General features: G+C 42.4%; 1 protein-coding gene across 7 annotated transcripts in view; it reads right to left on the reverse strand.

Moving 5' to 3' along the window:
* Positions 1-3,443: 3,443 nt before the first annotated feature.
* The window catches only part of NKTR (natural killer cell triggering receptor), a 56,140-nt gene continuing 35,728 nt past the window's right edge, over positions 3,444-23,855 (reverse strand). For 3 of the 7 annotated variants that reach the window (XM_077753717.1, XM_077753722.1, XM_077753723.1), the window contains 9 exons: positions 22,899-23,121; positions 22,045-22,200; positions 17,066-17,153; positions 16,459-16,604; positions 12,159-15,044; positions 9,319-9,414; positions 8,529-8,585; positions 7,919-8,023; positions 3,444-6,229 (listed from right to left, as the gene is read on the reverse strand). In XM_077753717.1, coding sequence (XP_077609843.1) covers positions 6,142-6,229; positions 7,919-8,023; positions 8,529-8,585; positions 9,319-9,414; positions 12,159-15,044; positions 16,459-16,604; positions 17,066-17,153; positions 22,045-22,200; positions 22,899-23,121 — 3,845 coding nt within the window. In that variant the 3' untranslated portion in view covers positions 3,444-6,141. Of the gene's footprint in view, positions 6,230-7,918; positions 8,024-8,528; positions 8,645-9,318; positions 9,415-12,158; positions 15,045-16,458; positions 16,605-17,065; positions 17,154-22,044; positions 22,201-22,898; positions 23,122-23,855 lie in introns of those variants that run through there. The other 4 variants (XM_077753718.1, XM_077753721.1, XM_077753719.1 and 1 more) reach the window with 4 other exon arrangements.

Below are 23,855 nucleotides of genomic sequence, written 5' to 3' on the forward strand. Positions count from 1 at the left end.
GGGCACTGCAGACGCCCTGCACTTCTGTGGCCATGGTGGGTGCACAGACAGCTGGCTCAGCTCCCAGAGGCCTCAAGCTGAGGCCAGGCCAGTGCTGGCCAGCATGTGTGACCAGCTGGTCACCTCAGGGGTGCTTTCTGCCTCTTCCTCCCTTCCAGCCCGCTTCTTCCTCATCCGATTCAGTGGATCCTTGCACTGACCTGGGAGGGGGCAAGGGATGGATTGTGTACCCATTGTTTGGATAAGGACAGTGAGGCCCAGAGAGTACAGAAAATACAGCCAGGCATCAATGTCAGGAGCCAGGAAAAGGGGAGGCTGGGAGAGAGGAGAGAGAGCCTCCTCTTGGGCTGGGAGGAGCCTGGCAGAGAGGACTGCACGGGACACCCTCGTGGGCCCACTTTCAGCCAAGGCTTGACAAGGGGCGTGGCCAGCCTAAGTAACCAAGGTAGGGCCCCTGGCCTCTTCAGGATTGGCTTTGGCTGTGGCAGTCAAGCCAAGAAGAGGCTGGAGGTTGGGTAAGAAGAGAGGGAATGGGGGCTCAGTCTCCCTGAAGACCACAGCTCTTCCCCTCTTGCTTCTCTGGCCTACAGCCCATCTACTGGGAAAGCCTGTGGGCACAGCCAGCTCTGGGAGAGGCTACTGGCACTTGGGTCACATGATACCAAGCAGGAAGAGGTTGTTTGAAGAGCCCAGTATGGCGGGCTCAAATGGGGCCATCCAAACTGTGAGGGAAGTCCCCCAAGCTTGGTTTCCAGTCTCTGCTGAGCCTGGAAAGAACAAACAGCCCAGGGGTGGTTTGGAGGGATGTGTGTGTGCACACTTGCACAGCACAGGACTCAGCCTCCCTGGGGCACATGAGGCTGTGTAGCTGCTGTAGCTGAGACGGGGAAGGACAACAGAGTGGACAGTGCCAGAAAACAGAAGAGGACAACACAGCATGAAATCGGCAGGATGGAAAGGGAAGTTAAAGCTACCCCCTAGAGGCTGACCCAGGGCCCTACAGGGTCGGGGAGCATAGAGCTCTGGGTGTGGAGTTGGGGGTGTTGCTCCTGTGTTCTGCCTCCACCAAGCACCACACTAATAAGCTACAGCTGCCGGGGTGGGGGCCTAATTCAAACCATCAGGTTACTTAGTTCCCTCCTGCTGTGTAAACGTCATGGCCTTGGCATGCCTCACCAGCAGCTTCCAGGATCCTCTCCCACCGTTGGTTCAAGGGACCATGGGCTTCCCATTGGTGACTTGAGCCTAGCCCTCTACATGAAAACGGTGGGCTCCTACCCTTCTCCTAGAGGCACTCCGAGGGCCAGCGTCCCCGGGCCTTTGATGTATGCCTGGCTCTAAGCATTTAACTCTCACTACTTCCAAGAGGGAGGCCTTGGTATCCCAGATTTTCAGATGAGGAGCTGAATTACAAAGGTCAAACAATCTAGCTAGTTAACAAACTATGAAGTGGCAGAGCAGAACTTGAACCCAGACACTCTGGCTCTGGCCCAAACCTCTTAGGGACTATACCACAGACTGGTTGCTCATAGAGGTCCTTTATTTCTTCAAAATAAAATCAAATTAGGCTGGAGGCATTGACATTAGTAGGGGCCTTCTCAGCCTTTCTCTGGAATCTGGCCTGCTGGTGGAGATGTTAGTTGCAGTAGGACCTGACTAACCTGGGGCTGGGAAGGGCCAACCCAAGCCTCCATTCCCTGTAGACCCTCTGGGAGGCTGACCCCTCTCCAGGCAGGTCTGGGAAAGGATGGGCACCACAGATTCCCATGTCCAGTTGTGTGCAACCTCACACAGGCTTATGACTGAGGAATGGGCAGGCAATCAACATCCTCTTAGTACCTCTGAGCAGTCAGAGGCTCAGGGTCAGGCAGAATGCAGGGGTCTCTCATGCAGCCTGAGGTCACTTTTTACCTTGATTTGCTCAGGGTTCTCTGCTGGTTCAGACACAACAGTCCTCAGGCTAGCCTGGGTACCCTGGGTCCCGGGGCCGGGCTCTGAAACTCAGTTCAGCCTGTGGAGCTGTGAGTGGTGGGCCCAGGGTCTCTAAGAGGCAGAAGTACTTGGCCTGAAGCTCAGCAAGGCCCCACCCTGGCCTTATGAGTCACAGGGAGGAGGAGAAAGTAGCAAGGGAGTGCTACCTCTGCCCTCTACTGAAACCTTTAAAGAAAACAGACCCTTTAAAAAGCTTATTGCCCCTTTGTGTTGTGGCAGTACGCTCCTCTTGACTCGCCCGGATCGGGCACTGACTGGTGCTGCCCAGAGTTGGTCCTGAAGATGGGCAGGTACCCTGTTCTCCCAGGGTACCCCACTCCTCCCCCTGACTCCTGAGGCTGCTGCCTCTACAAGGACTTCTCCCTGCCCAGCAGGATTCCTCAGCTTGCTTCCCAGCTCATTCCATCCCAAGTGCCTCATGGGACTTCTTTGTAGAAACCAGCAGAGTGTAGGCTCTTCTAGCATGTGAGGCACAGCTCCCAGACCTCCCCTGGTCAGCTAGTTTGCATCACCTCTGTGGCAAGTCTGGCTCTACATGGACTACAGCTTCCTTTCCCTTCCCAACAGTGATCTCCAGCCAGTTTTCATGGTCATTTACGAGAGGGGCATTTTTCTTGAATCCTCTTACCTCCTGTTTAATGTCCAGCTAATTCAGGGCAGTCAAGACCAAAATCCTTGACACGTTTCCCCCCAGTACCGCCCAGCTGATCAAAATGATCACTATCAGAATACGAACAAAATGTTGAAGCTCACTAAAAAAGAACCTCACTTGGGGATTGATTTCCCTACTGCAAAAGGACTCTGAAATTTTCTTTAAATTTTAATGCATCCAGATTTGACTACTGTCAGGGATTGCCAGACTTGGGAGCCTACTGTTGATTCTGAAAAGTGAATCTCTGCAAGTCTTATAGTAAGAACTTATGTGGTATTCACTAAGAAAATACAAATTCCTCTGAGTCCTGAGGAGAAAAAAGTTAATTGTACTTGCCCTGCAAATTCTCATGTGGACACTAAAAATATCACCACAAATGTTTTCTCTATGTGCCCTGTGAGCTGCTGTTATAGAGGGGAGTGTGGAGGCTGTAGGTGGTTCAGTCGGTAAATGTGCAGCTCCCAGAGAAGATGGCACATATTCCTTCCTCAGCAAAGACCTCTGTGTGCAGGTCACCTCAGCAGAATGACGACGACAGGGCTGGAGGAAATCTGGAGTCTGCAGGACAAGCAAGCCCAGGCACCGTCACTGCCTCTCTGGGTAGGTGCACACCTGGCTGCAGTCCGTCTCTAGCTGCACCTCCCGCCCCACTGCTGAAATTCAACTGCCAACAGACGTGAGCAGCAGAGATGAAGTCTCTTTGCCGCTGGGTCAGCAAAGAGACTCAACATTTCCTTTTCCATTTCAGAAAGACTATTAGAAGTCTGGATGAGTAAGGAAAGATAAAACAGGCACAGACTTAGACTAAGTATATATTTTAATTTCTACAAGATCCCCCTTTCAAGTTTTAGGAACAGTTAAATGAAGTGTATACAAATTAGACATTGCCAATATGTACAAAAGTATTTTCTACAGTTTAATACCAGCTATATCATGTTTCATTTGCAGTAAACAAGACATTACAAAAACAGTCCAATAATACACTTCCTATTAAGAAGCACAATACACAACATAATTAAATTTTATTAAAAAATAACTTAAAATACAGAGCAATCCCCTCTAAGCAGAAAAGCTGTTTCTGTAGTCCACTCAGTAAGCACATGGCTGAATGCTACAGCTGAGGGCTGTTTTGTCCATGGAGGAAACAAACAAGGCTTCCAGGGTCCACCGTGCTGGGATGACACTGCAGCACTATGGGCCGTGATCGTCTGTGGTGGGCAGGCCTCCGCACAGGCCTGAGCCCCCCACTCCACGCCCAAATCCCAGGAGCCCGCGCCTATGCGGTTACCCCTGTGATTATGTTGTGTTCTAGAGCAGAGCGGACCATAAAATAGGGAGACTTGGTCAGCGGGCTTGATCTGATCACACGAACCATAAAACAGAAGAGGAAGGCAGAGGATGGGAAGCCCAAGAAGATGGGCCATTAGGAGCCTGAAGACGGAGGGAAGCACACAGGCAAGAACGAGAACAGCCTTCAGGATCTGAGGGAGAAGCCTCCGGCTGACAGCCAGCAAGGAACTGAACAAACATGGAAGCGGATCCTTCCCCAGAGCCTCCATAAAGGAATGCTGCCCTGCTGACCCCCGATTCCAGCCTTGTGAGACCCTGAGCAGAGAATCCAGCCACACTGTGCCAGACTCACAAGCTGCAGAACTGTGAGCTGAGAAATGGGTGTTGTCTTACTCTGCAAAGTTTGGGGTAATTTGTTACACAGCAATAGAAAACGAATACATCACCCAAGGGTAACTTTTCTTAACCTAATTGGATTTGGCAGTTTCTGTTGGGGTTCTGAATGCGGTTTTTTCACTGAATATTACAGGCAACTTTTGAAAACCCTTCACATAAATCACACATTATTTTGTGTTCACTAGGAAGTCCGTTTATTTGACTTGGGTCCTGTTTTCTAATGTACTCTATCAACCTGGCAGACAGCTGACCACTTAACCCTGTTTATGAACCTTTTATGGATGATGGTTTTACTATATCCAAGGTCTCCCCCTCCACCCATCCAAGGTTGTCAGATCCCTCCAAATGAGGGCTCTTTCCCACTTTCTAAGGCCTGGCTTAGGATGGTGCAGAGTCCCACACCAAACATCTGACAGGAATTTCTTCTGCAAAACTGATTAAACTGGCACTAAGGTGATTAAGTACACTTGGGGGGAAAAGTCAAAGATTTAAAAAAAAAAAAACCACACCAGTTTTTACAGGTCAAATCATTTTTGGAGGAACCACCCCAAACTGAAAACGTGTAGTTTGTGCACTAGTGCACACCCTCTTCCCCTGTCTGATGTCCTGGACTTCCTCGTGTCGTGCAGGGCTTCAGAGTCAGAGCAGGTCACAGCAGAAAGAGGGAAAACATGCTGGTGCTTAGAGCAGTTCAGCTGCTGCTGTGGTCTCACTCTCTTTTACTTGAAAGACTTACGAGCTCTGCCAAGTGTCTAGGATGGTGGCAGTGAGGTTTTGGTGGTACTCTCAAGTCCACTCTTCAATCAACTCTTCCCAAGGCACACATGTCAGTTATGTGCAGCAGCCCTGAGCAGCCACACAACCCCCTGGGTCAGTCCTGCCTGCTCCAGAGGACCCCAGGCCACCCCTGAGCTAGAGAGAAGCCCTCTAAATATTTAACGTGAATACAGCTCAGAAGGAACCATGTTTGGCGCCAGTGAATTTAAAAAAAAAAAAAAAAAATCATTTCTCTCTCCTATAAGATTCTAATGTAAAGTATACTTAAAGAGGCACCAAAAGGTACCGAGCACCAAAACATGAACTGGAATAGAATTGTTTTCTATAATCTAAACTTGTGATAGTATTCATTAAAAAGCACATAAAACATGAGGTCCTTAGAGACAGTGCAGGTACATGGTTAAGGCTGATTTATCCTTCTGGACCCCACCTGTAGCCGGAGGTGGGCTGTATGGTGGGCTGTAGGATGACCACTTTCCTGGTCCTCTGAGACAACCAAGAAGGAAAGAATGAAGAACTCCAGAGCCACTGCCTTACACTCCTGGCTACCATCAAGTCAGTTCTGGGTGGTTTGTTCTTAAGAGCACGTATGTATGAGACTGTGATTGGTACATAAATATTTGGCCACCTTTAACAGTTCTTCACAGTTCTATGCTTGGCAGCATATATGCTAAAACCTGAAACACGGGCAAAAAGAACCTGTATTCTAAGGAATACATGAGATGGAAAGAAATCATCTAAAATAATATTGCAAATTATACTTAAATTTCATGATTTCTTGATTCAAGAAAATAAAATTCATTTCCATAGTTGGCTACTGTAAAATGTGGCATAAAAATATTTTTAGGAGACATATCTGTATTTTAAATTCTGTGTACATGTAAATGAACGATAACAATTAAGAAGTGCCTATTTTTGAAACGCCCCTAATATTGAAATAGAACAACAGACTGCCATTAAGTTTCTCCAACTTCTAAGTTACCAGATATTTACAAATAAGATATAATTTGTATCAAAAAAGGGAGGGGACATTTTTAACTATATGTGCTGCTTTCACTGGGGCTCCGGTGATGAGAGTAACTTCGGTCACTTTCACTGTCAGAGCCATAAGATCTACAACTCCTGTATAACAAAAGAAATATACAGACACCTTTTAACTTCAACCCTTTGAATTACTCTGGAAGCTTTTTTTTTTTTTTTTTTTAAATAGGAGAGGCTTGAAAGCAATACTGATGTGGCAAAGCACAGTGGGTGGATGAGTGGGGTCTTGATGGTGGCAAGAGTGTAGACTTTTCAAAAATGTTTTAAATAACAGATAGTAATAATATCAAGGTTAAGATAAAGAAACATCGCATCTCGGGAAATTACTTGAAATCCACTCATGCAAATGAGCAGAATAATTTTCAATGTTACCCAAAATAAACCTTAATATTTAATGAGACCAAGGAAGCAAGGGATAAAAAAGGTACACAAAGAGTTTCATTAAAAATATGGAAACCAAGGGGTACCTGGGGGGCTCAGTCAGTTAACCATCCGACTCTTGATTTCAGCTCAGGTCATGAGACCGAGCCCTGCATGGGGCTGCTTAGGATTCTCTCCCTCCCTCTCCCTCTGCTCCTCCCCCACTCACACTCACCCCCTCACTCCAAAAAAATTAAAAAAAAAAAAAAAAAAAAGGGAAGCCAAAATGGGGACCCCATGAGGGTTGAGGGGTGAAGGCAGGGCAGATGTGGATAGGACACTGGGAAACTGAGTCAAGAGGACGTGGCAATTGTCACCAGTTATTTTGAAAAAAAATCAGGGAGTCAGTCACTTTGCCAAATGCTAGGGACATACACAGTAAGACCAAGTATAGTTTCCCGGGGCTCAAAGATAGTGCAGAATTAGTGGACAAGACAAATAGGGCACACGGCGGGGAGGTGGGGGTGGCATAACTCAGAGTGATCAGTCAGGGCGGGCCTCCTGGGGTAGTGGGTTGCAGCTGAGGCCTGTGGTGTAGGTAGGTGGGAACTGGCCATTTCAAGAGGCGTGTATGTCTCCAGGCAGAAGGAAAGGTTCTAGCACATTAAAGGAGGGAAGATAGAAAAGCCCCAGCTCGAAGTGGTAGGGAGGCAGGCCTTACATGCAATGCTAAAGGGCCCAGACTTGCCCTACTGGCAGCAGGGAGTCCTTCAGGAGTTTCAAACAAGGGAGGTGTCTAGATTATACCACTATGCGACAAGGATCATTGATGGTAGTTGCAATGAATGGGGGAAGGGTTATGACCAAAAGCAACCAGGAAAGGGACATCACAAAAAGTCACCATAAAGCCTTTTACAGTACCAGCCAAAATATGTTACATAAAATGTGGTATCTATAAATATCTGCAATATATAAAAATGTTTTTGCTACAAATTGATGATATAAACCTCAACTCTGCTACTGAAGCAAATGATGACATTTCAGTATACTTTTAATTTAAAAAATTAACAAATTTGATTAGCTATTTTTAGCAACTAGCCCTATTTAAAAGAGTGGGCCATGGTTTAGGTGGCCTTCTCCCTTTACTCCTTGCAAAAAACTGTTCAAGGATATGTAGGTATTACCAGATCCATTTTGGAGTCAAACATGTAACAATACCCAACAAACTTGACCCAGCAACCCTTAACACAATGGCCACTTTTAGCAGCTGCCTGTGGGTTGCTGAAATTCAAGAAGAGAAAAATATTTCCATCCTCTGAAGATTTATGCTTTCTCTTCTACCTGCCGTCTGTCACCTCACGCACCAAGTGCCCAGAGTACCATGCAGTGACCTAAAGGAGGGGGACCCACCTGGACCGCCTGCTGTAACTTCTGCCTCGGTGGTAACTGTCACTCCTCTGGCTTCTACTTCGACTCCGACTCCTGCTATAGTAGCTATCATAAGTGTAGGACCTGCTTCAACAGCAACAACACACACTCAGTTTTCCCAAATACTGTGCATCCATTTCTTTTTATGATCTGATCAGTATTCTCTGAAAACAAGGGCCTAGATAACACTGTGGGGACACAGCTGCATAGCAAGTACTGGAAACACTGCACAACTGCCCTAGCCAGGCTTACCATAGTAAAAAGAGAAACATTTATTTTCTGCACTGAAAAATATCACAAAGTTAACAGTAAGTTAAGTTTGACCAAATCTGGTGGATCTTATTAGGCAACTGTATTCAATAAATACCTGCCGTTACAACTGGACATCGATGGTCACTTCTGACACTGGAGAACAACGGGTCAACAGACAAAAGCGGTCAAAAAGAACTCAGGTAGGTTTTCATGAGACAAATACAGGTATTTACATTTTTCAGTAGAATACAGTATTAAAAAAAAAAAAAGAAATGAAGGGTTTTATAAAACAAGGCTTGGCAATTCTGCCCCCACAGGTGGTTCCCCACCCCGTCCGTACCTGGAGCGACTGTGGGGGTCGTACGAGCTGCTCCTGGACCTGCTCCTGCTGGATGTCCTAATAGTAACCACATGAGGGACATCATCTTGTGGGTCAGGACAGGCTATATAAAGAATCTAGACATTTATTTGCCCATCAAGGAAAAAACACAATGAAATCCAGTAGCTGCATTTCATTTTTATATCAAAACTATATTGTATCTTTTAAAAACCATGTCGGATTCCATTAGAAAGCTTATGTTTTACTCAATTCTTCTATGAGGTGCACATAACAAAAGTCACTAGGGAGGTTCTAACTGGGTGGGGAGGGGGAGGTCTGCACAGGTCAGACATCTGTAAATAAAATGAAGCTGCAGCCCTGGAAAATACCTGAGAGATAAAAGACGATTTTAAGAACCTAGGAGAAATAGGAGACTGGGGTCACCCCTGAAATGCTTCATCCTTTGGCCCCCTATTAACAAATCAGTTCTCCTATCCCGATCCCTAACCCAAGTCAAGAAAGGTGACTGCAGAGGTGAACTAAGGTTAAGGAAGATGTACTGGAGGTAGACGGAGGGGGAGCTAGTGGGCAGGGCCTCTTTTAAATACTACTGCTTCTCTTTCCTCACTCTGATAAGATCACATTCTGAGAAGAGCCAGTGAGAATCTGACAGTTCTTAGAAACTAGACAACAGACCTGTCTAGTATTCAAGGATGACAAGATTTTTCTCAAACTCCCCCACTCTGCCTGTGCATGCCTTGAAAAGCAGACAGGATGGAGACCGCATGGAGGACAAGGTTCCCAGGCTCACCTGTGACTTTTGTAACTGCGGTAGGAACTGCTCCGGCTTCTTGTGCGGCCTCTGCTGTACCAGCCTCTGCTCCGACTTCTAGAGTAGCTTCTGGATCTACAATTAATATAGAAAAAGTACAAATCATATTAACTCACTTTGCGGTCTTTTCAAAGGATTACGAATAGGGCAGGAAGGGGAAAACACAACAACAAAAGGAAAGGTCTTTCACGGAACTCTTCATAGCGGGTGTGACAGTGACAGCTTATGAATAGTGTTTAGATTGAACGGAATGGAACAAAGCAGAAAAGACTGCTAAAGGTATGTTCACTGGAGCCCTATGAATAATATCAGAAGAAGAAATAATCTAAATCTCCATTAATGATAGAATGGGGAAAAAATTAATGCACAGATATATAATAAAATATTCTAAAGTAGGAAAATGAATGAACTACAGCTACATACATCAACAGAGACATCTCCTGGAACATAATGTTAGGTGAAAAATGCATAAATAGAACACATTATGTATATATAAAGACTTTGAAAACATACAAAAACAACGCTGTATACAAATAGAAACATCTGTGGCAAAACTAAAGAAAAACAACAAAACCATAACAAAAGTTTAGAATGTTTAACTTTAGGAGAAAAGAAAGTAGGGTGGCACTGGGTAGGGATATATCAGGTATGTCAAAGCTCTTATTTTTTTTAAGCTAGATGACGTTTTAAATTATTTATTTGTACCTAATCATTTGTTTTACTTTTTATTTTTTTGTACCTATTTAATACAAGGAACTTATGTAGCGCAATTGTGCCCCCACTCCACATTCACTTGGCTCCCAACCCTTCTTCCCCCACTTTATACCTGTCATTTAGGAAAGAACAATACCCCTATGTCCAGGCTACTTATGTAACATCTTCATAGGTTTTGTTTTTTTTTTTTTAATGTTCATTTTTGAGGGAGAGACAGCATGAGCAGGGGAAGGACAGAGAGAGGGAGGGAGGGAGGGAGACAGGATCACAAGCAGGCTCTGCGCTGACAGTGGAGAGCCCAATGTGGGGCTCGAACTCACAAACCATGAGATCATAACCTAAGCCGAAGTTGCACGTTTAACTGACTGAGCTGCCCAGGCACCCCTCGTAGGTTTTATTTTATTCACTATGCATTTATGTTTTGGAAGACATGATCTGCTTCCAGTTTACCTATAGAGAATGGAACACTCTCTCTTCTAGTAAGACTCTAGTCATTTACTCAACAATTATAGAGCAGATTCTGTGAGGTGACTGAAAGATGAGTCAGAAATGGTCCCCGACTTCACTATGGTCACAGTGTAGTTGGGGGTCAGGGCCAGGCAACTAACCAACACAGGAAGGCAAGAGTAGCTGTCCAGTCTATCAGCTGCATAACCTAAAGCAAATTCCTTAGGCTTTCTAAGCCTGTCTTCATTCAGAAGATGAAATGCCACCCACTCCAAAGGCAGCAGTAGGAAGCTAAATGAATGGCCAGCATCAGCGAGAGCCCAGAAGTGCAGGAGCATGAATGAGAAGGCAGATGTGGAGCAGACAGGGAGCCAAAGTAGCTCCACAGCCGCCTGCCTCTGGGACTATGGACCTAAAGAGACAGATCAGGATTCACCAGCTCTCCAGGCCCACTATGAGTCAGGGTAGGAGGAGGAAGAAGAGCCCACAACACAAGCATGGACTGGTCTGAGACATGAGGAGCGCCAGCAGCAGGTCCCAAAAGAACCGAAAGGACTGAAAACATGCCCTGGCACTCATGCCAAGTACCTGAAAATAGCCCGTTTAGGGAGAAACAGGGAGGGAAGGCACAGAAGGCAGACTACAAACAACGAAAGAGTAAATAGGAGACTGTTAGTACAGATGGCAAGTACTGGTTCCTACTTTTAAAGAAATCTGGGTGAGAAAGGGAAGATAAACAACTAGAAAGGGGAAAAAATTCTCAAAGGTTCTTATTATATTTTAAGTTCAAGTGATGAAAACCAAGCACAAGATATTAATAATGGATAAGAGTAATTAAGAGACAGTGAGGTAAAACCATGAACTATTTATAAGGAAAATTTAAAAAGGAATACAAATTACTTATTAATGAGGCAACATGAACCAAAATAAATCAGTCTAAAGATGCTTGGTTTTGCCATGCCCCTCACCCAATCCTTGAATAAAGATCAACAGACACAGGTCTTGGGCAGGTAACTGCTTCTCCGGCCCTCACATTCCACTTGTGTAAAATGGAGGGTTAGATTAATGATCTCTAAATCCTGCACAATTCTCTAAGTTCAGAGTTCCCTTCTAAGGTATCATGGAGAGGTGGGAGAACATCACACCTGTAAAGAGAGAGACCTGCCACCAATCACAGCTGCTCATTTCTACTGCCAGAGCTTTAGCTGATAAAGCTAATTGGTTTGTTATTGTTGTTGTTAAGTTTACTTATTTATTTTGAGAGAGGCAGAGACAGTGTGAATGGGGGAGGGGCAGAAAGAGGGAGAGAGAGAATCCCAAGCAGGATCCGCATTGTCAGTGCAGAGCTCGATGCAGGGCTCAAACTCATAAACCGTGAGATCATGACCAGAACTGAAACCAAATGTTGGCACTTAACCAACTGAGCCACCCAGGCACCCTGATAAGCTAATATTTTTTGACACAGCCCAAATTTCTTCCCCTAAAATCTCCACTTCCTATGCCCTCGATCTGCTCTGAGTCACACAGCACAAGACTTCCCCTCATTCCCTTCCAGATATTTGGAAACAGTGATCTTGTCCCTAATTCTGATGTTCTTCCAAGCTAAACGATAACAGACTCTCCTTGGGAGGGAAAAAGAAAGAGAATATAGTGCTCACCGATAAGATGACGTGGAACTTCGCGATCGACTTCTTGAGTGACTGTAGGAGACAGACCTTGTTCTGTGTCTTGATTTGGTTTCAGATTTACTTCGAGATCGGCTTGGACTCCTGGACTGGCTATCCCCATCTCGACTAGCTGTCTGTTCATCACTTGAACTCTCCTGATTTCTTGGCCTCCGGTTTAAGCGTGCTGTCTTTCTTACTTCATCAAAGAGAGACCCAGGCCGGACTTTATTTTTGCTTTTAATTTCTATCCTCAAACCTTGTGGCTTCATCTCAGGTGCAGCAGTCAATGCCCTCACTTCCACAGTGCTGGGTGTGGTGGCAGTTGGAGCAGCCAGGTTCCCCACACCTTGCAGGGGCTTCCATTTATTATCCAAGAGACCGATCTGGCTCTTCTCAGCCACCTCTCTATTCACAGTGCTTTCTGCAGCACTGGCCACGCTAGTGGGGCCCCCATCCTGTTTGCCCACGTCCCCCGTTGTTTTGCTTTCAGACACACTGCTTTCCTGTTTTAGCTCCTCTGCCTCAGGACGCTCCGTGTGCACATCCTGCTTTAAAACAATGTTTGTATCTGGGGTGTCAAGCCTTGAATTTCCTAGAGGGGATGCCTCTTTTGCTGGGGAACTCCTATCAGGAGTGCAAATCTCCATGTTGTCATCTGTCTGAAGCACATCTTCCACTCCGCTTGGGACACTTTGTGCAATATGCTGAACGTCTGAGGGAGAAGCAGCTACATTTTCATCCGCATTTAAAGCTCTGGGAGAAATGCTGCATTTACTATCGTCTTTAGTAGGCTGATCAATATCTGATGGAATCATTACTGTATTACATTTACCTGAAAGGCTGCCCTCTTCACAGGACTTCTCTGTTTGCACAACACTTTCTTTCATGGTTTCACTGTTTTCAGAAACTTGTTTTTTCTCTTTTGCCTCCTGTGTACCTTGCTTTTCACTAATCTCCTCTTCCTCCTCCTCACCAAATTCTAGTGGAGGCTGCCAGTGAAATGCTTGTTTTCGTTTTGGAGCCTTGTGTTTTTTGTCTTTTTTCCCTTTGAATTTCTCTTTTGCTTTTTTGGTCTGTTCCCTTTTAAGATTTTCCTTTGACCCATGTTTGTGCTTCCGTGCCTTTCTCCTAAAGTTTTCTGAATTGGAATAGGACCCCTCAGAATCAGAGGTTGAAGACCTCTGTTTACCTGACTTCCAAGCACCATTACCATCAGGCAGTGAAGTACTTGCTGAGGACTTTGTTATGGATTTGGCTTTGATGTGAATTTCACCAAACTCTGACTCAGAATCTGATGTAGCCTCACCTTCCTCTTTATCAGAAGATGGCCGGGAAATATTTTTACTGTTTTTAGTTCCATCTCGTTCGGAGTTTGACTCAGAGTCCCATTTACTCCCAGCATAATTCTTTCTTTTGTGCTTACTGCCATTTCTAAGGTGATCAGAAAGATTTTCTTTCAAGGCTCTTTTTTTGGAACGAGGGCATTCCTGTTCAGACTTGGATTTCTCTTCATCTCTGGTTTTCTCTTGTTTATTATTCATTTCCATTTGGACTTGCTTCTCCTTCTCCTGGGTTGACTGTGTAACCTGTACACTTGACTGTTCACTGTCTGAAGAATAATCTAAAGATGACCTGCTTTCGCTATACTTTCTCTGACATGAAGACTTGTCTCTGCTTTTCCCATATCTATTGCGAAGTTTCTTCTCAGAGCTGCTGCTGTGCCTTTTACTTGAAGTGTTATTTTTCTTCCCACTGGATCTATATTTTCTCTTGGCTCGCCTTCCATCGTCACTGCTAACAGAAGAGTATGATGATGATCTACTACATTGTGAATGATCACTGTATTTATTTCGTGAATGAGATCTAGATGAGGGAGACCTAGACCTGGAACGTGAACTAGCTAGACTTCGTGACCTTGTGTATGATCTGGAGTAAGATCTACTCCTAGAAGATCTGCTCCTTGACCTTAGTGAGCTTTCTGAACTTCTATCGCTGTATTTTGAATAAGCACTCTGATCACTTTCTGAATTTTTTTCTCTTTTATGGTAGGATGATGAACTTCCAGTCTCTTTAATATTCGCTAAACTGTAAGTGCTCTGGATGGGCAGCAGATGGGTTGTTTTAGCTTTCATTTCCTGAATTCGCTCGTAAGAGGGCTTCCAGGGCTTCTGTCCAGGTTTCCACCTTGAAGGAGGAGGACTGTCACTCAGTGGTATTACAGGGATATTTTCTGCCACCACCACTTGTACTACGACATTTTCATTTTGTGGCACTGTTGCTCTTAAAGGTTCTGTTTTAACTGGTTTGTTTTCACTTAACTGAGAGGCTGTTCTTTTTGGTGATTTTGATGCGGTCCTTTGGTGCTCTGACTTGGAACTAGATCTGGACTTTGATCTACTTCGAGAACGTGAGGAGGATTTTGATGGAGTCCTTGATCTTGAGCTTCCTCTAGAGTAAGACTGTGAGTGAGATTTAGATCTGTAGGAGTCCCTGCTGGAATGGGTTGAAGAGCTCTGGTCATCCTTATCAGATTTAGACCAATCCCTCTTTGATGAGTGATGAGATGATAACGAGGAAGAGCGAGACCTCCGTTCTCGATCACAAGAGGACTTCATTCGTCGGGTGGAAGATTTTGAGGATTCTATGTCAGAAGGTACAATAATCCTTCTCTTCTTAGGCTGCTTGTGTCTTCTGCAGTGTTTCTGCTTTTTAGCTTTCTTTTTATGCTTCACCTTTTTCTCTTTTCTGCGTTTTTTATGGTGACCATCGGAGTGTCTTGCCGTACTAAGGTCTGAATAATATCCATTATATGACCATGATCTGGATCTCTGGGACAAGCTTCTCTCATCCCATCGGCTTGAACAGGGGTCACTTAATCTATAGAAAAGGACACAACACACATGCAGTTATTTACAAGCATGTTTTCTACGCTTTAAGTTTAAAACACATTTGCTGTCAATACAAATGCATTGACAAAAGCCCAGTTAACACAGTACTGACTCTATCAACACTTTTGAGTACATGTAGGAAGGATAAATCAAAGTGTGATAGGCCTGGTCTCGACCTTGTAACTTCAGAGACACACATTGACAACCACCAACAGATTTACTTACAAAAGGATTTAGTTTAGTTTAGTTTTTTTTTTTTTTTTAAACTAAGTAAAGGATTTCAAATTTGACAGAAAAATGATTTTGGAAGCCAAACCAAACCAATTCATCACAGGAGCGCTGATGACATACTGAGTTCCTGACAAGGATCTGTTCATGACCCTCTGCTTCTGGGAACAATTTTTGAGAGAGAGTCCAATTAAGTTCCCAAACAATTCTGTTGATTCCCCGCAGATAGAGGATAGCTGCCTGAACTTGAAAGAGAAGCATTTTGAGAAGCTATCATGGCTACTGTCTTATTTCAGCTTCACAGAGGTAATCAAGACTTTCTCTTAAGGTTTTGGTTAAATTACTACAGAAACTGAGGTAAAAGCACATAAAAACAGATGCAGGTTTTACAATCTTAATGGTCATCTGTCATGTCAGGGCTCACAATTCAGTGTTCTCCATACCACTGTGTCTAAATCATCCTCACAAAGCAGATGCATATTTTTTTATTCCCTCTGCCAGCTTCTAACCATTCTACTCAACACCCAAAGAGAAGAGACTTGTACCATGAACAACGATACAGGGTCCCAGTGGTGTGTTTACACTAGCTATTCTGGAACCAGGCCCATCTCTACAATAGATACCCCGCTACAGGGTATTACTGAGGGGGGTGTTACTGAGGGTAGGTATCCTACCTGGGGGGCACTACTGAGGGTAGGTATCCCACTGCGGGGCATTACTGAGGGTAGGTATCCCACCGGGGGGCGTTACTGAGGGGAAGAGTCAGGTGCACTGTTAAAGCAGCAACAGTCCCTGGGATCAGAAGTTAATACACACGATAGGTACAGATTTTCTTATCTAACCATTCAATCATCAGTGAATGAAAGGTCTGGCTAGGAAAAACTCTGCCATGTAATTTTTAACTGTTGATTATTTCTAAAATTGTACAGGAAATCTCTGAGAGATTCAGTAGTTTTATAGTTTTGTGAGGGAAAGCAGAATTTTGATTTAAAAGCACCCTGAAGTCAATCAGCCCTCCTAGTTAACAACTCTTTCTGCCAAGTATTTCTAAATGTATTCTCTTTGGTCACACTTTCAATGTAAGTCTTTAATGAAAAGTCCAGAAGTAAGTCTCTACCCTCTTAACACTTAAAATAGAACAGACACAGGATTGTGCTTATACTCAAGGCTCTTACTTATCTCCTTTACTCCATTTTTCTCCACTAGGTGGTCTGTATGCTCTTAATCTCTGCATTTCCTCTTTCCAGTGAGGAGGAGTTTCACTGCTATCATCATCGTCTGATTCAGAACATGATCTTGATCTTGGAGGTGTGTGATAGCGCTTTAAAAACAAAGATAGAAATAACTATTTTTAAAATACCTCTCAATTACAGTCTACTATAGGACAGAGTTAGGTGTAAGACCCAAACTCAGATGCCATTCAAAGGCAATGACTAAAGTACCAAAAGGATGGTATGAAGTTATGTCAAACATAAGAGACTAACAGAAATTGGATTTTTTTCTTTGAAGTTCTAATCGTTACCTTCATTAGCTTAGATTACTCAACATACTAAGATTTCTCAACATATTCACTGATTACTTCACATGCCATTTCATACTTAAAAAACTCAGCAATAAATTTTCATCTAACAGGAATACGTTCCCATACATATGGAGAATACAGCTAGCTCCTTGAAGAGATGCTAGATTATACCTAAAATTAAAGCTGGGATTTTGCCTATAAGCAAAAACATTATACTGCTTACATAAATAATTTGAAAACAGAAGTCTTAATAAACATACAATTGTACCCCTTCCTTTAATCTTCCGTCCAGATTTTGATACAGATGGTTTCTGATCACTTACAATGGGTGGAACATCAGGAATCTTCCTGAAAAAGAAGACTGAGAATTAAAAATAAGCAAATGCTAGGTGGTTCTCTCAATATTTAAATGCAGAATTTATGTCCCTACAATACAAAATCATTTCACTTAGATCCAACACCTCTGTAGAAAGAAGTAATCCCTATAACCTAATTTTTCTAAGCAAACTCTTTAAATGCCAAAACTTAAAATAAAAAAAAAAAAAATCCAATTGGGTAGAAACATATCATACTATATACTTTTTTAAGCACAGTGCTTCTTTTAAACAAAATCTCTTTTTACACATCTCTTGTCAAAACAGTGATGTTCTGCAGGAATCCTAAGATATTTTTGACTCTTATGCTTAAATTGTGTTTTTTAAATTATATATCTATATACATTTTTAAGTTTATTTATTTATTTAGAGAAAGAGAGATGGAGCACGTGCATGAGCAGGGGACGGGGAGAGAGAGAAAGAGAATCTCAAGCAGGCTCCACACTCTCAATGCAGAGCTCAATCTCACGAAATGTGAGATTATGACCCGAGCAGAAATCAAGAGGTGGATGTTGAACTGTCTGAGGCAACCAGAAGCCCCTATTTCATATTTTTAATAATTCATTTGTCTCCCCCACTCTAAGATAAGCTGTCCCTCCCTTCAGTGCTGCCACCTTATGGTAATGCTAAAAGTATAGTTTTAGGGGCAGCTATCATCCTCCATATGTGAGAAGTCTTCATTCCTCNATGTTTCATTTATTTCTGAGAGAGAGAGAGAGACAGGGGATGTGAGGGGGAGAGACAGAGAGAGAGAGAGAGAGAAATGGAAAATCCTGAGCACACACTGCACTGTCAGTACAGAGCCCAATGCAGGGGCACAATACAGTCCCATGAACCATGAGATCATGACCTGAGCTGAAATCAAGGGTCAGATGCTTAACTGACTGAGCCACCCAGGCACCCCACCTCAAATTTGTTTTTTATCTGTTATTGTGGGTTTGACAATGGCTAGCTTTTACTGCGTACTTATTATGTATCAGACATTATGTTAATAAACATTTTTAACATTTTTATTGGTAAATTATATAACATAAAATTGGCCATTTTAGCCATTTTTAAGTGCACAGTTCAGTGTATTAATTACATTCACAATGTTGTACATCCGACACTACTATCTTTCCAAAACTCAAACTCCACCTATTAAGTAATACCTTCCCCCAACCAAAAAAAAGGAATACCTCCCCAGCCCCTCCAACTCCCTCAGCCTCTTGTAACCTCTAATTTATGGCCAAATAACATTCCATTGTATGTATACAACACATTTTGTTTATCCATTCATCTGTTGGTACCTTGGGATCAGTGTCCACCTTTTTGCTAATGAACACTGGCATACAAGTATCTGTTCGATTTCTGATTTTCAATTCTTTTGGATGTATATCTAGCGGTAGAACTGCTTGGTTACATGGTAAATTTAGGTTTAATATTTTGAGAAACAGCCACTGTTTTCTAAAACATCTGCATCATTTTATACTCCTGCCACCAATGTATAAGGATTCCAATTTCTCCATATCGTCACCAACACTGTTTTTATTTTAAATTACAGCCATCCTAGTAAGCAAGTAGTATCTCACTGTGGGTTTGATATGTATTTCCCTAATGACTAATGATGTTAAGCATTCTTCACATGCTTACTGGCCATTTGTATGAAATGTCTATTCAGTGCTGTGCCTATTTTTAAATTGAGTTGTCTTTCTGTTATTGTTGTCCATGCTTTTGGTGTCAAATATAAGAATCCACTGCCAAAGCCAAGGATTTTAGCTCTTCTATTTAGGTCATGGACTCATTTTAATTCTTTTTATTTTTTTAATTTTTTTTTACATTTATTTATTTTTGAGAGACAGGGTGAGACAGAGCATGAGTTGGGGAGGGGCAGAGAGAGGAGGAGACACAGAATCCGAAGCAGGGTCCAGGCTCTGAGCAAGCGTTCAGCACAGAGCCTGATGCCGGGCTTGAACCCATGAACGGTGAGATCATGACCTGAGCCGAAGTCGGAAACAACCGGCTGAGCCACCCAGGTGCCCCTTTAATTCTTGCATATAATGTGAGGTAGGAGTTCAACCTCGTTTTGCTACATGTGGAAATCCACTTGTCCCAGCACCATTTATTGAAGAGACACTTCTTTCTCCTCTGAATGGACTCTGCACCCTTGTCTGAAATCAACTGGCCACGTATACTGGTACGAATTTATTTCTGGAATCTGAAGTCTATCCCATTAGTCTATATATCTATCTTTATGCCAGTACCACTCTATTTTGATGACTACAGCTTTGTGTTAAGTTTTGCAATCAGAAAGTATGACTGCTCCGATTCTGCCTTTCTTTTTCAAGATTGTTTTGGCCATTCAGGGCCCCTACTATTCCACATGATTCGGGATACCGACTTTTCCATTTCTGCAAAAAGTCTGCTGAAATTTGATAAGGACTGCATCAAATCCTAAACTTGCTTTGAATAGTACTGACATTTAACAAAATTAAGTCTTCCAACCCACGAACACTGCAATGTCTTTCCATTTATTTAGGTCTAAATACTTTGTGATTTTCATTGTATAAGTCTTTCACCTTTTTAACTGAATTTACTCCCACTTTATTCTTAAAAAAATTTTTTAATGTTTATTTATTTTTGTGAGAGGGAAAGAAGGAGGGAGGTGGGAGGGAGGGAGGGAAGGGCAGAGAGAGAAAGAGACACAGAATCTAAAGGAGGCTCCAGGCTCTGAGCTGTCAGCACAGAGCCCGACGCAGGGCTTGAACTCGGGAACAGCAAGATCATGGCCTGAACTGAACCAACTGAGCAAGTGACCTAAGCACTCCCCCCCCCATTTTATTCTTTTAATGTTATTTTAAATGCAGTTGCTTTCTTAATTTTCTTTTCAGATTGTTCACTGCTGGTTGTTAATAAGCACTTGCCTACAGGTGTTCAGCAACAATTAACATTTACCCAGGAACCTTTTAGGTACTGATCCACTTCTGCCACCCTCCACCTGACTGCTGGACGATCAGCAAGGTGGCAAGTACATATGGCTGACAGTCCCTGCTTCTTATCCTTTCTTATGTTGAGTTTTTGCAGCACACTTAATTATAGAGCCCAAACAAATGATGAAAACCTTAAGGACCCTAATAAAATAGATCAATGGGCTATCTTTATACAACACAACTAGCAACCAATTATGATTTAAAATAATTCTGCACAAATCACTTCCAAAGATGTTATGTAACTAAAGAAGAGTGATGACCAAACAAAATCACCAGTGGTAATCAGCACAAATGCAATCACTGCTTTAACAATACCAGATAACAGGGGTTGGCAAGCTTTTTCTGAAAAGAATCCAAAAGTAAGTATTTTGGGATCTGTAGGCCAAGAAGATGAAGGCTATTATGTAGGTACTTACAAAAGAAAGAAAACAAATTTTCACTAATATTTTATCAATGAAATTTGAAATATAACTGAGTATCATTTCTTTGTAATAATGATCTACTAATGACAGGAATGGAGCTCTTTTAATGAGGGGAGAGAACATTTCACTTAATTGGGGTTCACAGTGTTCCCTATCAATATAGTGCCAATGCTGATCTGTAATGAAATTGTGCATCTTTCATCTTTAAAAATATCTTTTCACATAGATGTGTTATATGTGTAGTGCTTGAAATACTGGAGAGTTCTACCAGCATCACTGATGCAGCAGTGTAATGCAACAGAACACCACATTCAAATTCTGCTACAACTACTCAAGTCTGCTGCTGCTGCACAGAAACAGCCCTTACGTATTCTCTTACCATGAACAAATGGAAGTGGCTGTGTTCCAGAAAAGTTTTATTTATGGACATTGAAATTTGAGTTTCATATAATTTTCACAGGTCACAGAATATTACTCTCCATTTTATTTTTCCTACAAACATTTAAACATATTTTTTTAGCTCATGGGCTGTACAAAAATAGGCAACAGGCCAAATTTGGTCCCCGGACCATAGTTTGCCACATGACAGAGAAACAAACCTTTCCAGTTTCCTACTTTCTGAAAGCCAAATAGGTTTCATCAATGAAGTTGGTGTCTTGTATTTTAAGAAGAAATCCCACTAAAATTTATTAACAGCCGAGTTTTAAAAAATGAAAACACCAGCCATTAATTCAAAGATACATCCAATCTTATAATAGCTTTCTGAAACAAGACAATTCTAGGCTTTAAAAATACTTAATAAATTCAATGATAACCTTATGTGGAGACCTGATTGTGAATAGGAGCATGTGCATGACCTCTGAATCTTCAATGTAACTTTTCATAGGGCACTTACTATTACACCAGCCACATTACAGCATTTCTGTTCAAACAACATTTCTTTTAATAATTCTAAACTTGAGTTAATACACAAAATATACTATTTTTTGAGACCAAATCTAAAACTACACATTACCTTTTCCAACGCAGGCAAGTTATCACTGAGCAAGCTCCAAGAGTCACATATTTATAATACTAAATTATATTCCCAATCACCACGCAATCAATTTTACACTATTCAAATTGGAACACATTTCATCATTCAAGTGGATCCAAAGAGTTCAACTAATCCTCTGTTCTGACAACCAAATCTTACTTCTAATGAAAAGTCAAGGAAAAAAAAGTAGTAATGAAATCTTTCCAGACCTCCGTAAGAACTTCTCTCCTGACTCACTTGACCAGCCCCCTTTCCCTACGAGTAGACTGTGAGTTCAGAAAGGCAGGGTGCATGTCATTGATCCACCTGGCATCTCCCAGTGTCGTTCAAAGAGCTCTGGCTATGGGTCATACTCAATAAATGAGTGTGGAACTGCAATGAGCTGGTGGAATTATCATTCACAGAAATGAAAACACAGAGGTTAATCACCCTACTTACGGTTCAGGTTCCACTGTGACAAGAGGCATATCTCTTCTCAGTAAAAACCGGTTCTCCGGAACTGGAGGTATCTCTTCTGGTCGGACCACAGGCTTTTCCCTTTTAGCATTTGAATCAACTGACCTTTTTTCATTGGGATCACTCCTCTCAGAGTAACTTAGAGAGAACAAATTAAGACACCAATTAAAATGTGCAATGTTTGCATTTCACAATATTAATTAATAATATATAATAATAATAATAATAATAAATAGTGGGGTGCCTGGGTGGCTCAGCTGATTAAGCATCCAACTCTTGGTTTTGGCTCAGGTCACAATCTCATGATTCATGAAACTGAGCCCCATGTTGGGCTGTGCTGACAGCAAGGAACCTGCTTGAGATTCTCTCTCCCTTCCTCTCTCCCCCCCTCCCCTGCTCATGCACGCATGTGCTCTCTCTCTCAAAATAAGTAAACTTTAAAAAGTTTTTTTTAATTATAAAACAGCAGCAAAACTATTAATAAGTCGCAAATCTCACTCAAAAAGTTTGCACAATTTTCACAAAGAACATATAAAACATCAACGGAGTGAAAAAGCCACAGTACTAAAATTCCGGTTTAAAACTGTCAAATGATCCGTTTTTCTTTTAAGACTTTCAGGAATTTTTTTGTCACCTGCAAATACATAAATCTTTGATATGAAATGTCTGTGCTACCCCTAGATTTGCCAGACTGGATTTGTCAGATTTCAAATGAAAGTAGAAAACAAGAATGGTATCCTTTTTCAACAATAGGTAGTAAAACAAATTGCATAAACTTTCCCCATTCCAGGGTGTCTGTGCATTAGGTTAAGACTACCCTGGCATTTCACACTTACCCTTTTGGGCTCATTACATGTTTGTTCCTTGGCTCTTCTAAACTGCTTGCTTCCTTGCGTCTCTTTTTAGAATGCTTAACTTTTGGCCTCCTCTTATGTTTCCTCCTTCTGCTTTTCTCATGTTCAATTTCACTTTCTGAAGAAGATTCTGAAGAGGAAGAGGAATTGGAAGAAGAATCCGAGTCTTCTGAATGAGCTGGTTTCTTCCTTTTTTTCTCAAAAACTTAAGAAATATTAACAAAAAATATTAGTACTGCATTTTAGCGTCTACCTTTCAGAGTAAAAAATAATAACACAAAACATGCTTTGTAACAGCAAACTAAAGACAAAATTTAAGTAAACGTTTTTTCATGTTGATAATACAATTTGCTGGTGAGACAGTAAGGTAACAAAGCCACTGCCCTTATGAAGTCAATATTCTAGCTGGACCAGATAAGAAAATAAGTAAATAACAGCATAATATGACAAATGAAAAGTGCTAGAAAACAAACACCAAAAAAAAAAAAAAAAAAAAAGCAGGGTCAAGGGAAAAGGGAGAGATGGGCAGTAATTTAAGATAACATTCAAACAAAGACTTGGAAGGAAGTGAGGTATGGGTCATGCAGTTATCTGGATGGAGAGTGTTCCAGAAAGAATGGACAGCCAGCACAAAGTCCCTGTGCTTGGCATGTCTGGGTAAAGGTCAATATGGCTGGGAGGACAATGGATGAGGGGAAAGAGGTGAGAGCAAGAGGAGAGAACAGACTGCCTTACAAACCAAGTAAAGACTAGCTTTGGTAGACTGAGAAGGGAAGCCCTAAGAGAAGATCACTCTGGTTGCTATTAACAGACAACACAAAGTCAAGGGTACAGGAAGGAGACCAGTTAGGAATTTACCGCTGCTCAGAAGAGATTATAAGAAAGACAGACGCAAACTGAATAGTTATGAGGCTACTGCAATAATCCAAGTAAGAGGCA

The sequence above is a fragment of the Crocuta crocuta genome, unplaced genomic scaffold, assembly GCF_008692635.1.
Source record: "Crocuta crocuta isolate KB4526 unplaced genomic scaffold, BGI_CrCroc_1.0 scaffold655, whole genome shotgun sequence".
Classification (NCBI taxonomy): domain Eukaryota; kingdom Metazoa; phylum Chordata; class Mammalia; order Carnivora; family Hyaenidae; genus Crocuta; species Crocuta crocuta.